Here is a 16,348-nt window from a genome sequence, read left to right on the forward strand (position 1 = left end):
GTGCAGTGGTTGAGAGTCCGCCTGCCGATGCAGGGGATACGGGTTCGTGCCCTGGTCCGGGAAGATCCCACATGCCACGGAGCGGCTGGGCCCGTGAGCCATGGCTGCTGAGCCTGCGCATCCGGAGCCTGTGCTCCGTAATGGGAGAGGCCACAACAGAGAGAGGCCTGCGTACCCCCCGAAAAAAAAAAAAAAAAAAAAAGAACAGAGAGCCCAGAAATAAACCCACACACCTATGGACAATTAACCTTTGACAAAGGAGGCAAGAACATACAATGGAGAAAAGACAGTCTCTTCAGCAAGTAGTAGTGGGAAAGCTGGACAGCTGCTTGTAAACCAATGAAGTTAGAACACACTCTCACACCATACACAAAAATAAACTCAAAATGGCTTAAAGACTTAAACATAAGACATGACACCATAAAAGTCCTAAAAAAAACATAGACAAAACATTCTCTGAGACTTGGTCAGTCTCCCAAGGCAACAGACATAAAAGCAAAAATAAACAAATGGGATCTAATCAAACTTATAAGCTTTTGTACAGCAAAGGAAACCATAAACAAGACGAAAAGGCAACCCTTAGAATGGGAGAAAATATTTGCAAACGGAGCAACTGACAAAGGATTAATCTCCAAAGTATATACATAGCTCATGCAGCTCAATATTAAAGAAACAAACAACCCAATCCAAAAATGGGCAGAAGACCTAAATAGACATTTCTCCAAAGAAGACATACAGATGGCCAAGAAGCACATGAAAAGCTGCTCAACATCACTAATTATTAGAGAAATGCAAATCAAAACTACAATGAGGTATCACCTCACACCAGTTAGAATGGGCATCATCAGAAAATCTACAAACAACAAATGCTGGAGCGAGTGTGGAGAAAAGGGAACCCTCTTGCACTGTTGGTGGGAATGTAAATTGATACAGCCACTGTGGAGAACCATATGGAGGTTCCTTAAAAAACTAAAAATAGAATTACCATATGACCCTGCAATCCCACTCCTGGGTATATATGTGGAGAAAAACATAGTCCTAAAGGATACATGCACCCCAGTGTTCACTGTAGCACTGTTTACAATAGCCAAGATATGGAAGCAACCTAAATGTCCATCTACAGGGGAATGAATAAAGAAGATGTGGTACATATATACAATGAACTATTACTCAGCCATTAAAAAGAATGAAATAATGCCATTTTGCAGCAACATGGATGGACCTAGAAATTGTCATACTGAGTGAAGTCAGAGAAAGACAAATATCATATGATATTGCTTATATGTGGAATCTAAAAATAAAATGATACAAGTAAACTTATTTACAAAACAGAAACAGACTCACAAACTTAGAGAATGAACTTAGGGTTACCAGTGGGGAAGGGATAGTTGGGGAATTTGGGATTGACATGTACACACTGCTATATTTAAAATGGATAACCAACAGGGAACTACTGCATAGCATGGGGAACTCTGCTCAGTATTATGTAACAACCTAAAAGGGAAAAGAATTTGAAAAAGAATAGATACCTGTATATGTATACCTGAATTACTTTGCTGTACACCTGAAATTATCACACTGTCAATCAACTATACTCCAATATAAAATAAAAAGTTTAAAAAAACATTAATGAGAATGACTTCAAAGTTAATGCTGTTTTTAATTACCTTAAAATCAATAGTGGATACTCAAGTGATCAATGTATCATTATTTATGTCTTCATGTATTTTATATTATTTTGTACTTATTCATGTTTGAATAAAAATAAAACGATTAAAAAAAAACCCACAATGAGATATCCTCACACCTGTCAGAATGGCTATTATCAAAAAGACAAGATGTGGAGAAAAGAGAACCCTTGGTGCACTCTTGGTGGGAATATAAATTGGTACAGCTGCTATGGAAAACAGTACAGAGATTGCTTAGACCAAAGGATTTTAATATAACAGAGTATAAAAAATTCCTTGCTGTGATTTCAGATTCTACCTTGAAACTAACTTTTAAGAAACTACCACTTGTTGAGTTTTGGTGTCGTATCAAGAAATATCCACAATTACCTGAAAAACCCATTTTTTAAAAAAAACTTTCCATCTATATATGTGTGAAGCCAGATTTTCTTCATATACTTCAACCAGAACATGTGTCGGCAGATTGAGTGCAGAAGTGGATAGGAGGAGAGTCCAGCTAGATATTAAAGAGATTTGCAAAAGTCATTATATTTTTGTGTTAAGAAATATAGTTTTCATTAAATTGTTTTTAACATAATGGTTTTATAAGTTTTAAAATTTCTGTTTTAATTTCTAACAGATAAAATATCACATGTAACTCAAAACAGAAGCTGTTTGTAAGAGTGTAAAGGAGTCTTGTGATAAAAGTTTGAGAATCTTTATTACAGAATTTCTCCTCGAGGTACATATTCTAGCATTTCTTTGGCATAGTCCCACATGCTGCTAGCATAAGCTACCTCTTCTCTTGGGATGAAATTCTAGTTTCAAGCTGGGTTTTCTTATTTTCTGAGTAATGATTTTCCAAACCTGGCTTTCCATCGCTTCATCCTGGAAGTTCCCCTTAAACTCACTGGGCCAAGACAATTCACCTTTGCTGTTTTATTCACCAACTTTCTTTTCATAGTTTATCTGGGGCAAACATAGATTTACATTATTTATCATAAAGTGTTTTTCTTTAAACAAGTACTGTATGATTTCTTGACTATGTTTAAGTTGCCAAATCAAATTCTGATGTTTTAGAATTCTTCCCCTTCATTTGTTTCTGCATGACTTTTGTTGTGAACATGTCTTAACACTTAAAGCTGGGGTGTTTTTTTTTTTGTTTTTTTTTTTTTTTTTTTTACAAACCCTGGATCTAGTTTAAAACATTTTTGCCTCATCAGCTGCTGCTGTATTCTTTAAGAATCCCCTCTCTACAAATGGGGTGGAATGGCTTATTATAAGTTACTTTCTTGCTTATGACAAAACTTTCATGTCTTTTCTTGATTCTGTATTCAAGTCTTCCTTTGATCTGTAGTTTGGGGTTCTGAGTAGATGAGATGGCACAGTGTTGTGCAAAGACCACAGGCTTTGGAATCAAAATGGATCTAGGTTTGAATCCTAGCCCTAGCTACGTGATCTCATGCAAGTCACTCAACCTCATCTGTAAAATGGTGAGACTGAAATTCTGTCTATAAGCAGCTAGGACAACACCTGGCAAATATCTAAATAACATGAACCATTATTACTATTACTGCCAGTGCTGTTACTCTTTCAGATCTGCCTTCCCTTGCAAGTGAACACATGAGCATCCTGGTCAGTTATTACTGAGGGTAAGAACTCACGAGTCAATAGGGCTATGATAAGACAAGAGTGTCTGATGCTGCAGAGCAGGAGACAAGATAAAGCTACTGGGTTAATTCACCAGCATGCAGGCATTGTGAAGCACTACCTAGAACATTCTAATCTTCCTAATGCCAAAAACTCCTAAGGCTTGCCCTTAGCTGCTGCTGTGCAAATTTGCTATCATGCTCCCTTTTTCAGAATCCAATTCAAGAGGTGCAAGCTCTGGCCTATATATTTTCTTTTGTCTAAAACAGTTATTCTCTTCTTTGCAAATTGAGATAGTTCCATGTCTTTCTATTTCAAGTTATTGAGTCACTTCCTGGCTCTTATTTTTTTACTTTTCCTCAGCCTTGTAATTTTGCTGATTGTGGCCTAACCAGGTATTTCTCAACCTGAGGGCTTCTAAAGCAACCCAGCCTACTCGGAGAGGGGGGCAGTTCCTAGGTGAACTCTTTCCTCTGTTTGTTAGCACAAGAAGTCCAGAAGAAAGCGGCCAGGGGCTCGTTCCTGTGTGCACAGAACCTTCCATTTCTCTGCACTTGGGCAGAGGACTGTCCAATCCTTAGGGCCACCCCAGTAGCCTCAGCTGCTTCCATCGCACTTGACTATATAGGTCAGTGTGTATGGCATATGAATTTTGGTTGATGTCTTTCCCAGTTGTTTGAAGAACACAGTGTGAGCTGAACTGATGTGTCTCCTAGGAAAACATCAAATATCAGAGCTGAAAGAAACACTAGAGTCTGACTTTTCCAGATAAGGAAACTAAATAGAGAAATGGGGCTTGCCTAAGGATTCTAGACTCATTAAAGTCCCTTACCTTTTTGCTCATTTTTATTTTAGTATTCTTGACTAGTTTTCTTTTCTCTTTGTTCTTTCCTTCCTCTCTGTCCATTTTTGATGCTTCAAGATATGCATTTCTGCTAATACGCACTAACTAGCAACAGTCAGCTTGCATGTAGAACATTTACTTCTGGTAGTCAGAACATGCTGCTGATAGAGACACCTTCCAGGGAGGGTCTTGGATTCTCCCTGTGTGATTAGCTCACAACTGTCTGGAGATTAGCACAAGCACCACATGTATCCAAAACATAACCAGGCCTGCAGACATGTGGCTAGGAAGGAGGAGTGGTGGGGCTCTTGGAAAAGTTTGTGCTTTTACGTAGAAGCAGTCCTCAGGGCCTCTTATGCCTCCAGGCCTCCTTCTATACCTTATTCACTCTGTTTGCCTAGAAAACATCCCCTGTGTTCTGCCAGAGAACAAACCCTCCTATAACAGGTTTCTTTGAAGCAGCTTGGACTCTAAAGCATTCCTACCCTTCATGCTTAGTGCACACACCCCTCCTGTACTCCCCTCCACTACAAGCCTTCTTATATTTACCTCCATTCCAGCACTTCCTGGGTTGCATTCTAATCGTTGTTTTACTTGCTAAGTTCTTACTGGGCTGTAGGTTCTTGAGGGCCAGACCTCTACCTTGTTCTTTGTGGCTCCCTTCCCTTTATCACCCCAGTGTCTAGTACACAGTAGGCACAAAACATTGTTGAATGAAGATATCTAGGAATTTTACTAACAGAAGAACTCATTGCCCTCAGAATGTCTAAAAGGAGATTTTTTTTAACTTTTATTAAAAATGTAAGATTATCTTGCAACTATAGGGTTTTTTCCCCATTTTCCTTTTTCGCAGTGAACATGTATTACTTGAGTAATAATTTTTAGAAGGTGACAAATCATGATTATCAGAAGCTGGGCAATATCCACTGCCCTCCAGTACCAGCACATGGCCCTGGGCTGGGCCTCTGAAGACAGAAGTACACCACGGCGTCAGACAAGAAAAAGCACTGCCAGCCTATGAGACATAAGGAACACCAGGCACAGGGCAGGCGCCTCAGATTTAAACTCTGTCTGTACCTCTACTGTGGTAAATCAAGTAACAGCCAAGCTTAAACCAGGACAGATTACACCAACAATGATCTTACCACTTTTACTGATGTTTTCTTTCTTTGAACATGAATGCATGTGTTTCCACTTCTTTAATGGCCTGTTCAGCCAGTCGCCTAATTGCATGTAGTTTCACTGCAGTCACACCAGAACCCGGAGCAGCAACAGTGGGTACCGGCTGGCACAAGCACTCCAAGAGGAAGGACCTCAGTAGCCTGGTTAGCTCAGGTAGGGCCTATTTCCATGTTCAGTTTTCATGTCAGGAAAAACAGTGATCCTGAAGAATTTGTATCCCTCTGTTCAATCCATTGTTCTAGAACAGTAACTTAAAGTGTTGCTATAGAAGATAGTAAAGACAGAGACAGGCCATCTCCACCTACCCTTGTTGTAAGATTAGACACGATGACACATACTGAAGAACTATTCTCCTGAGGAAATAAAAGATGAAGAGTGGTCTATAGTGTTAGCCTTTAAATGTGTGAGATAAAGAATTTATTCACCACCTATCCCAGAAAGAGGAATACAGGTAAGAATTTCAATTTAATTTTGGAAACGAAAATTTGGAAACTCTTCGAAGACAAATATCAATATGAATTTGGAGTCATATCAAGGATAGTTTCTGTAGGGGCAGATATTCATTGTGAGGATCTCAGCTAAGGATGTGCGGAGACCCGGGAGGATTCAACTCTGTTACCAAAGAACTGCTTTCGGACATGCCCTCTCCCCTTGCAGTTTGCTGTTACCGAAGACCCCTGCAGAACTATTCATTCAGGCTCAGGGTTCCTGAGGCCTGGTCTGCCGGGAGCTCCTGAAGATGGTCTCCTTCTCACTGCATTCCCTGCTGTGCTCGACAGCAGGCTCTCAGCCTATGCTTTCCACAAAATTCTGCATGGAATTCATCAATATTCAAGGATGAATTTCCTTTTTACTTTATCTATTAAACTGTGCTAACAGTGGTATAAGAAAGAAAATACAGGTGTTTTCTCCATCTGGCTCACCACGCACTCAAAATAAATGGACAATCACAGGGCAGACGTTATAGTGCCCAGTTTGTAGCCTCATATCTGCACTGGGGTTACAGGTTAACTGATTCAGAGTGGCTGAGCCACAGAAAAAAACATGAGCAAGGCAGTGTGTGATGTCCTTATTCAGGAAGTACCAGTTGCTATAAAAGGTGTACCTCAGCCCAGTTTATTTACATCATATAGAAGAACCATGTATAAAGAAGAAAAAGCACCAGGCTGGGAGCTTAGATATGTTACTTGTTTGCTCTAACCTTCTAGACAAGTTGTTCTTTGAATATAAGTTTGGTAAAACTCTTTGAAAGCAACTCAGCAATATAGATAAAATTTAACTTTGTATCTTATTACCTATAATACCATTTCATCTACACAAATATACATACAAGGATGTTTTTCAGTGATTTTTTATAGTAAAATTGAAAACGTAATTATTCACTAATAGGATACTGAGTGGTTAAAGAGTGCTATAACCATAGGCAGGATAAAAATGTAGTCACTAAAAGTGATGTCTGTATCTATTGACATGGAAAGATATTCATAGTACATTGTTTTTTAAAAGGCTACAAAATAGCATGCATGATTTTTGTAGTAAAAACACACAACGTAAGTTTGGAAGGAGATACACTAACATGTTAACAGTGGCTCTCACTGGAGAACAGGGCTCCATTTTACTTTCATTTTCTTCTTTCTACCTTTAAATACAGTCTGGTTTGAATTTAGAAAAGTCAATTTCTATTATAGATAGTTCCTAGAGAAATGTCAGTTGTATACATATATACCAAACCATGCCATCCATGGAAAGGGTAGAAAAGCACCTACCTAAGTAGAATTAACATGAGGAGCGAATAAGGCTGAGTCAAAGGCCCAGACGTAACTGAACCACACACAGAGCTGGAGCCATCTTCGTCACGTAGGACTGTGGATCCAATGTCGCCTTATCTTCCAAATAGCCAAGCTCAGTCAGACTTTTATTTGAACTCTCCTAATATTTAAATATTGGCAGCTTAGTCAAATGGTGTTAAAATACAAGTTACCAAAGAAGGCATACAAATGGCAAATAAGCATGTGAAAAACACACATTATATGACGTTCTGGAAAAGGCAAAACTATAAGGTATGGAAAACAGATCATGGTTGCCAAGGGTTGAGGGTCTGACTAGAGCAGGTAGCATGAGGGACTTCCTGGGGGTGGTGGAAATGTTCTGTCTTGACTGTGGTGATGGATACATGCCTCTACTTGTCAAGCCTCACGGATAGGACCAGAAAAAGCGAGATAATTGTGTCCTTGGGATGGTCAGTTTGTGACCTCTCTGTATTACATTCAGAACCCAGTTTCCATATGATGAACTGCTCACACCCATTCTTCCACCTATAAGGTGGGAAGGATGAACTAAGTTAGTGGTGTCCATTCATCAATAGGCTTATCAATCCACAAACTTATCAGCACCATACTCTTCACTGAAGCAGGATCTTCACTTTGCAAGTCATTTCATTAATATACTTGAAATACCTAAGGATACAAGTTTATCTCACTTTGTATATTTAGAAACATTATGTAAAGGAACTCTGCAAAGCTAATTAACACTAATTTTTGGTGTCTGTTTCCCAAATCTTTCCTTAAGGCAAAGTTTTTCTGTGTTCTATTATTCAGGCTGTTGCTTTCTCCTGTAATCTCTAATAAACTACTCTTCTGGAATCCCCACAGTCTCTCCTGGCATCAGAGGAGCTGCCCGTGGTCTATGAACAATCTGCATGGAACATAGAAGAGTTAGGCCCCTTTCTACGCTTGTGCCTCATGGATCAGAATTTCCCAGCATTTGTGGAAGAGGTGGAAAAGGAACTAAAAAAGCTGACAGAGCTGAGCAACTAACACTCTATGTACATACAGAACTGAGGAACTTCAGCGCAATGGAAAAAATGCTTCCTCCTAAGATTAGAGAAGATACTAGAATAAAGAGTATTATTCCAACACCTTTTATCAGTTTTATTTTTAAAAACAGGTGAATCCACTTTTTTATACATCATTGCACTTCAACAATTACAGAAAACACAAGTACATGCATCTACCATTACGCACCGTGTGTGAGAACCCTGCCGGGTGTGAAAATCAATGAAAAAATACAGTGTCAACCTCAAAGTATAACTAGTTGCATAGAATACCATGCTGTAACATTTCAAGGTCATTGAAAACAAAAGGTAAATTATAAAAGTTTGCCTTAATTGAATGTACAATTAGGTTCAACACATCAGTGCAAAAGGATTTAAGAATTTACATGATTTAACAAAAGAAAAAATAATCACTTAAAAAGCAATCATACATATATACTGCAGTTCATTATATCCATTCAGTGGTCTGTTCCAGCTTCTTATCAAAGTCATAGGTTAAGCCCTTAAAATTATAGATTTCAGTTTATATTACTCATCTTTATGTACCAGAACTGAACAGTTTCCTCATCTGACAACATACAGTAAGGAATGAGTATCAGCAGCTTAAAAATGAAACAAGCATTTATTTTATTTTGGATTTCTCCCACCCCCAAAAATATAAATATATATATATATTTATATACTGTATATATCTGTAGGTTTTGCTGTACTTTACAAAAATGTATCACTAGATGGCAGCAGTGCATTTTAGAGCTTTGCCAATTTAACAGCTGCATTAAGTAAAAAACGGTGCATGCATGATCTGATCCTCAGAGGACCTTTTTACTTCTATTTAAATATTCTACCAAAGGGGGGAAAAAAAAAAAAAAAAAAAGCAACATTCACAGCACATCAAGCCCAAAATAGTTTACACCCTCTACACTGAAGCATTGTTTAAAATGTACCTGGCTAGGTCACCCTTACAGGAGAGGCTAAATAAGGCATGCTTTAGACAGTCATCATGGTGCTGCTCACTTGAAAGGGAAAGAACCAAAGAGGTACAAGCAGAAAATTTAGCAGGTCATGTTGCCACCAGTTTCAGGAACCTAAAGATCTGTGAAGAAAGAGTATTTAGAAATTAAAAGAGAATATGCACTGTTACTTAAGACTACACCAAGTGCCTATAAAACAAAGCTTTGGTTCAAACAGCATGCTCAGGGATGCGGTGTGGAATTCTGATCTCCATGTGCCTAACCGGAAGGTACTCCAGCCCAGCTGTGCCTGGCCACCATTCTTGCCTTGCCCTCAGAAGCAAAGTGGGACCAATTGGCCTCTGAGAATAATCCACCTAAGAAGGTGATGATTTCTTTTTTACCTCTTTTAAAAGATGTAAGTAAAGTGGTAAAGTGATGTTTTGAAACATCATACGTATTCTGAAAAGGATTTATGTAAATAAGTGAAAGAGCTCAGCTGAAAATCTTCCTTTCCAGCTGCTACACTGGACAACTTGTTCCACCAGTATTGGCTGCTCTTGAAATCAACTAAAAGATCTTGCAACATAACACCAACTACTGAAGAATTTTTAATAAGGTCAACAGAGGCACACTCATTTGAATATAATTTTTTTAAATTTCTAAAGAAGGCCATACTTACATTACAAGTAGTACTTAATTTGTGTTTCTCTGGCGCAAGTTTTTATCTTTGTGATTGTTGGTAGAGTTGGTTTTCCTTTGGAGGAAAAATTGCATTTACAAGAGTTAAACTCAAGGTCAGTAGCAACTTTTGAAAGTATAACACACGGAAATACAGGGAGCCTTCCACTTACTGCCATCCCTGGTACAGTAAGAAGTTTTATTGCACAATATTAATATACAATATTCCTTGTGTAAAGTGCCTACATACCTTAAATTAATAGATCCTTTTGACTCCCAAGGCAGACAATATACCGGTAACTTTCCCTTTGATTTGTAAACTATAATTACTGTAAAGGTGAAATAGTTTTTTCTCTACTCAACACAACTGTCTCTTCTCAAATGATAAAAGATACTCAATTATATACAGGCAGTGCTGTGTCCTCTGGCACTTAATAATTTGGGCACTGTTTGCCTGCCTCTGACTCCTTAGTCCCCAACTCTAGGAGATTCTGCTAATCTTGGATTGATTCACAATCTGCAATTCTGTCTCTTGGATACATGCAATTTAATGGAGCCAGGCAGTTTTATCCATGCTATAGTCGAGCTTGAAATTAACTTTAACAAAACCTGAAGTCTCAGATATAATGGTGATTTCCCCCACATTATTAATTTAAACATATGGGGTGTGCAAAATTTTAAACATTTTTTTTGCATGGTATTCCACTTAGTATTGCTACTAAAAAAACTGTACGGCCTGTCCTGGGAATCAAATGGCAATCAGTCAACTCCATGTCTGGCTAAGAAGTCTACACTGCAACATTGTTTCCACTCACTGTCTTCCCCCACAATCTTAGCTAGCCCTTTGATTAAACGGCAAATACAAAATAAGGCAACCAGAAACTACTGAATCAATGTCGAATAAACTACTTACATTGGCCCAGCTGGTTCATCGTCTACACAGGTGTTCAGTTTTTAATAATCCATTGAGAGACAGAAGAAGAAGGGAGAAAATTGTGAGACTCTGCATAAGGATTAACAGAACAGTAAACGGCAAGTGGCAAACATGGCTATTCATAGCATTTATTCAAGGCCATTCCATCTGGAGGTGCAAAACACTCATGGAGTTATTATTTCTAGATTCAGGTTTTTAATGGCAGGTATGTTGTTTCAATGGTTTTAGTTAACACTTTGAATGCTTGTCATGAAAAACTGCAACTGTAGCGGACAGATAGGCTGCGATATCATTATATTCATCTTGTCCCCAAGTTCCAGTGGTTCACTCTTAAATAGATGAGAAGACAAACCAACATTTCAGTTGTAAAATCCTGCTGTTTGTTTTCTTGTGGTGAATGCATGTATAGTTTTGGCTCAATCTTGCAATGTAGATGGATGTGTATGTTCTATATGTTTAACCACACATCCTCACTTCCCCAAAGGACACTGTTCTTGCTGTTTTGTAATCTTTAGGAGAGTCTTTAGTCTGGAGAATGAGATAGAGGAAGCCACCACAATGGTTCAACCTAATACTGGGTCAGCCAGGCTAGGCTATGCCAGCAACAAGTGTAGGTAGACCAGAGGATGTTCTGTGACAGACCAGGGAAAGCTGAATGGTGCTGACATTCCTCTAGAAAAGACTTCAGATAGAAAAACTGGCTCACTCTTGTGCCCTGGCCAAAACCAGAACCCAAACCCAGATGAGCCATGAGTTATCTTTTTTTTTTTTCTTTTTAATCGAAAAGCTTACATTATTATCTGAGTTTAGGTGCCTTTTTAAATTGGTATTTTCTGATTCTGATTTGTAAGTTTTTCTTTCCTGTTTCAACTAAGGGCAGCTTGGTCCCCTTTAATCAGGGATATATGTGTGTGTGTATGTGTGTGTGTGTGTGTGTGTGTGTGTGTGTGTCTGTACACACACACACAGATTTTTTTTTTAAGGCCCACAAAGGTGGGGGAAACAAGTAAGTGCTCTTAGTTTCTTTTTATTTTACAAACATCAGGTAGACTAAATGATTCAGAACTGAAGGCTTCTAGAAAAACTCTCAGCAGGATTCCACAAGGGGGCTTGGTGCACATGAAGCAGTTATGGAGATCACAGTCTCAGTGTAGGCATCTGCAGGAGCACACGTCAGGAGTAATGTCTGTCAGAGGGAGACATTGCTCCACCTGTTCCTTTGAGGCAACGGAGAGGCAAAGCCACTGCCAGCACACACAGTGACTGGAGCAAAAAAAGATTTCAAAAAAAAAAGAAAACAAAACAAAACAAAACAGAAACAAAACTAACCACAAACCAGTGACTTAGCCAGAACAATAGGCTAGCAACACACCAGTGTCCACAGGATTCTACTACTAACAATAGTACACTATCGAACAGTACAGAGAACAAACTTAAGACTCAGACACCCAAGACATCTGTGTGCTGTGTATACAGTGGAGATATACAAAGACGTACCAGGTACTGAGACCCACGAGCCAGCCTAGATCCTCCCTCACCACAACACCCTAACGCTCTCAGCATCCTGGCCAAGCCAGCTCAGCTACATGCTAGGAACTAAGCACTTCTGGGACTTACAGGAAAGAACACAGGAGCAAACTTAGAATATTTTTAGTGCTCTGGCTGTGCACCCGAAAACACAAAATTCTAAAGCAAGATAGCTAATTCAAGAGTATCACCAATCTACTCCCAATTTTAAGAGAAAAAAAAGGGGAGAGGCAATCGCGATAGCCAAGCTAATCTTTTCAAAGCGTGACACTTCAGCACTAACCCAAGCACTTCACACCATGAGCTTTTCTTTCTTCAGTAATGGGGATATATGTACGCCCTGGTGTCTGACTAATAACGTCATTTTCCAGCCCAACAAGCCGATAACGTGCAAAGGGCTGCATGAGGGGTTTTAGCAACAGTGGCTCTGGTGTAGCTGCCATGCCTGCAAGTGGGAGCAGTTGCTGTTCACACTTGTGCCTACGTCTCACGAGCCCCTTCATCTCTCTCCCCAGATCCACTTCCACATTTATAAGGAACAAAGAAAAGAGCCTCAAGTCTCCCACCTTCCTGGACTGAATCACTATCTGCAGCACCACTCTCCCTTTACAGGTCAAACAAAAAAACAACTTGACCTCTAACAAGGAAATCAGGAGAGAGGGAAAGAACAGAACTACAGATAAAAGGTAAGAAAATGAAAGTAAATGAGGATTAAACAGCAAACTAAAATCCAAATTAGTTGTGAAAGTGAATGAAGTAAACTTGAAGAAAAGTGTTAACATTATGAACTGTGCATCGTATAGACTGAAGCGGAGATTAAACAAACTCCAAAAGCATGCATATCGCTCACTTACCACCATGTTTTAAGGGTTTGATGCAATTGAGGGGGGAAAAAAAAGAAGTCATAGTAACCGACAAATATCAACATACCCCCAAACCCTCAGGGCAAAAGACAGCCGCTTAAACAATGACTGTTCTCTCCAGCTGGGTATTACTCACAGCCACTGACTAGATGAGAGGAAGAGGGCTGGGGGAGAGTGGAAACAAGATGCTTCTGGAATCCATCTTATGAGTGAAGTTCCTGGTGGACCTGTTGCACACACTGATTCATTCAGCTGAATGCTGTCTTCCCAACCGAATGCACTTAGAGCCCTTATTCCCCTACACCGCCTCAGAATCTGGAAGGGTGCTCTGCAATGCCTAGTAAATAACAGATTACCTGATACAATACCACCACCAAAAAGATGGCTTTAATGTCAAAGTAAGTTGACTGTCTGGTCAAAGCTCCTTTTTCACTGCCTTCATCTCACTGAGGATGAGGTTTTATGGTTTCTAAACCCACTTAAATTTTGCCTGATCTCAGCAGAGTAGCATTAAACCCAAAAGAGAGTAACAAATTATTTTCAATTTCCTTCCTTATTCAGTCCTATTGTATTTTCTTCATAAGGTAGCTTGTTACTGACCCAGATGACCCCTGGTTAAGAGACAACACATGTGTTTGCATATCATTTTTTAAAGTCACATTCCTTTTTCAACATTCCTGGCCTCTTGTAAAGCTTCATATGCTACCAATGTTTTGACCATTTAACTGATTTTGGAACATTAGACTAGCTCTTAATTCTAAAGTGTTAAAAAGAGTTTGGATACATCACAGACACTAAAAATGGTTCCCACAAAACCTCAAGTAGCTTTTATACCAGTAACTTAAAGGAAGAGTGCCTATACTTGCTTATAAAATTATCTCCCTAACGTGATAATGGAAAACTCTTTTTGATGCCACCACTTCTCTTAAATCAGCTCCTACTGTTTTCATTCAAGGTCAGTAAAATGTGCAGCAGAACTGAAGGCCCCAGCAACTAAGCAGGTTCACTCCCGATCTCACCAGGGTATTGGGAAAAGACTTAAAAGCACACTAATCACTCTCTGGGTTCAGTCAGCAGGGAACCAACACACAAGGTGAGCTCCAAACGTATGTCCAGCTGTAAGGTAGATGGAAGGCTAGCGGGATGCTAGTTGTATCTAGTCTTTTTAGAGAATTATCATTTAACATTTTCAGAGAATGTAGTCAGGAGGTGAGTAAACTGAAAAAAAAAAAACGAAGCCCTTACTTGGCTCCACAATTCACCTGTTACTAACAACACTGAAGGTTAAAGGTGATATGCAGATAATCTACCTACAAGACAACCCACTGGGGCACTGATCCTCAAAGACACCATAACAGTGACGGAAAGGGATTTAGATGTAAGTTTCATTTACAAAATGTCCTGAGTATACTCCCGTAGACAAAAAGTCATGTGCCTTTTTTTTTCCCCCTGGAAGCAGCTAAACCTTAACCCTAAGTATTTTCTATGTGAGAAATCTAAAGCAATATTTGCTCTTCTAGTGAAGCATACTCAGGCTAAACTACATGTTTAAATTTATGTGTTTTTATACTTTTGTATTGTTTCCTTAGTGCTTTTCTAGTACAGCGCCGAGTTACCAAAAACTCACAGGCTGCCCAAATATGAATACTATGAGTTTTATATGAACTTTTTTCATATAAAAAAGGTCCAGTGAGTCAGAAATAAATCACTGCTGTATCTTGATAATAGTGTATTCATTTGGCAGAGAAAAAGCATGTCAGGCTTATTTTTTTTAAAAATCAATTTTCACAATGGTATAAATAAGTCAACACAGAATTACGAACGGCTGTCTGACAAGTAAAAATTCATCATCTCTAAAACTCCAAATCTGTATCAGGTATAAGGTACCTCCTCATTCATTCCAAAAAGGAGTGTATGCATATATCTATATGTAAATTGAAAGAAGGGCATATGGGAGGAAAGTATATGAAGTGAGTTTGCTCTTGTGAATTGCACAGGAGTTGAGGGGAAACTGGCTAAAGAAGAAAAAGACACAGCATAAGGAAAACTCACAGAGGAACAATCAAATTTTCAAAAAAATTACTTCCAGGAGAGAAGAAAAAAGGGGAGGGCAGGACTAGGGAGGAGTCTGAGAAAAAGAGGCAGAAAGACAAAGAAGAAAACTATGGGATGGAAATGCTCCAGCAAGGGCATGTGATACAGAATGGAGCCTGGACCGTGCTGGCTGTCAGGAGGGGAACGGAGAGAAGGCAAACATTGCAATAATTCCAGCATCCCAGATTTTTCGCCCCAATTCAACAACAACAACAAAGTAAAAGCTGCTTGCATTACAGTATTCTTCTAAGACACTAAAACAAGAAGGTTGTACTTTGCACTTACCCTGCAGTCATCTCTTTTACATAGGACTCATTCACTGTCTATAATAATTTATCTTAAAAGAGGTATTTTCCCTCCAGGAAGCTGTTCAGATTTGCTGGCCACAGGTGTCTTGTATAACAAACTCCTCCCCATTTGTGTTCAACAGCCATGGAGCTCTTAAATAAAAAAGATAGCTGCTTTCCCTGGGCAGGCGCCTGCACTTGTCAGATAGAACCAATACTAACCATTCCTCAAATCTAACCTGACGGTCTCTTCCACATATGCTGGGATAGCAACCTGGTAAGTGAAAACGGCTTCCTGCAAAGACAACAGGAACCTCTGACAGGGACAGGCTAAGCCAATGTGTCACTCTGCCAAGAGAGGGGCAGCCAGCCTTGCCTTAAAGTAAAAAGTCAGGTTTTGAAGCCCATTTTTACCTTTTCCTACTGACATTTTGCATCTCAATCTTTCCAAAGGGAAAGCTGAGAAAGGCGATATTTAGCAAAGCAAAAGCATTCAGCCCTTCTCAGGAGTGAGGCATAACGGCTCCTAATAAGCCAATGCTGAAAACACACTGACAGGCAACTCTCCCCCTTTACTCTCAGATTTAGACTTAAGTACTCTGCCTTGGAAGTCCTAATTTGCAACAAGAAAGAGAAATTTAGAGAAAAAGCACTATGCATATAGGAAAATCCTAAGAAAGCACTTTTGCTTCATAGAATAGCAGTTCTGTGGACCCAGGAGAAAGAAAGTAAAAATCCCAGGACAGGGCTTCCCTGGTGGCGCAGTGGTTGAGAGTCCGCCGATGCAGGGGACACGGGTTCGTGCCCCGGTCCAGGAAGATTCCACATGCCGTGGA

The 16,348-nt window shown here is 39.4% G+C and overlaps 2 protein-coding genes and 1 long non-coding RNA gene across 3 annotated transcripts in view; 1 reads left to right on the top strand and 2 right to left on the bottom strand.

Annotated features, from left to right (window-relative positions):
- Window positions 1–8,260, top strand: part of REC114 (REC114 meiotic recombination protein) — a 96,431-nt gene extending 88,171 nt beyond the window's left edge. Inside the window, exons 5-6 of the mRNA XM_024128728.2 lie at window positions 5,410–5,496; window positions 7,995–8,260. Of these exons, the coding sequence (XP_023984496.1) occupies window positions 5,410–5,496; window positions 7,995–8,159 (252 nt within the window). The 3' untranslated portion in view covers window positions 8,160–8,260. The remainder of the gene's footprint in view (window positions 1–5,409; window positions 5,497–7,994) is intronic.
- LOC114487049 (uncharacterized) lies at window positions 1,826–8,078 on the bottom strand. The gene is made up of 3 exons (XR_003681657.2): window positions 7,110–8,078; window positions 5,307–5,696; window positions 1,826–4,029 (listed from the first exon to the last, which is right to left on the bottom strand). It is a non-coding gene; the product is annotated as an uncharacterized lncRNA (long non-coding RNA).
- NPTN (neuroplastin) overlaps window positions 8,260–16,348 on the bottom strand; it is a gene marked incomplete at its 5' end in the record, with an annotated part of 32,440 nt that continues 24,351 nt past the window's right edge. The window contains 3 exons of the mRNA XM_055088466.1: window positions 8,260–9,269; window positions 9,809–9,883; window positions 10,721–10,742. Of these exons, the coding sequence (XP_054944441.1) occupies window positions 9,823–9,883; window positions 10,721–10,742 (83 nt within the window). The remainder of the gene's footprint in view (window positions 9,270–9,808; window positions 9,884–10,720; window positions 10,743–16,348) is intronic.

The sequence above is a fragment of the Physeter macrocephalus genome, chromosome 11 (genome assembly GCF_002837175.3).
Source record: "Physeter macrocephalus isolate SW-GA chromosome 11, ASM283717v5, whole genome shotgun sequence".
In the NCBI taxonomy this organism is placed as follows: domain Eukaryota; kingdom Metazoa; phylum Chordata; class Mammalia; order Artiodactyla; family Physeteridae; genus Physeter; species Physeter macrocephalus.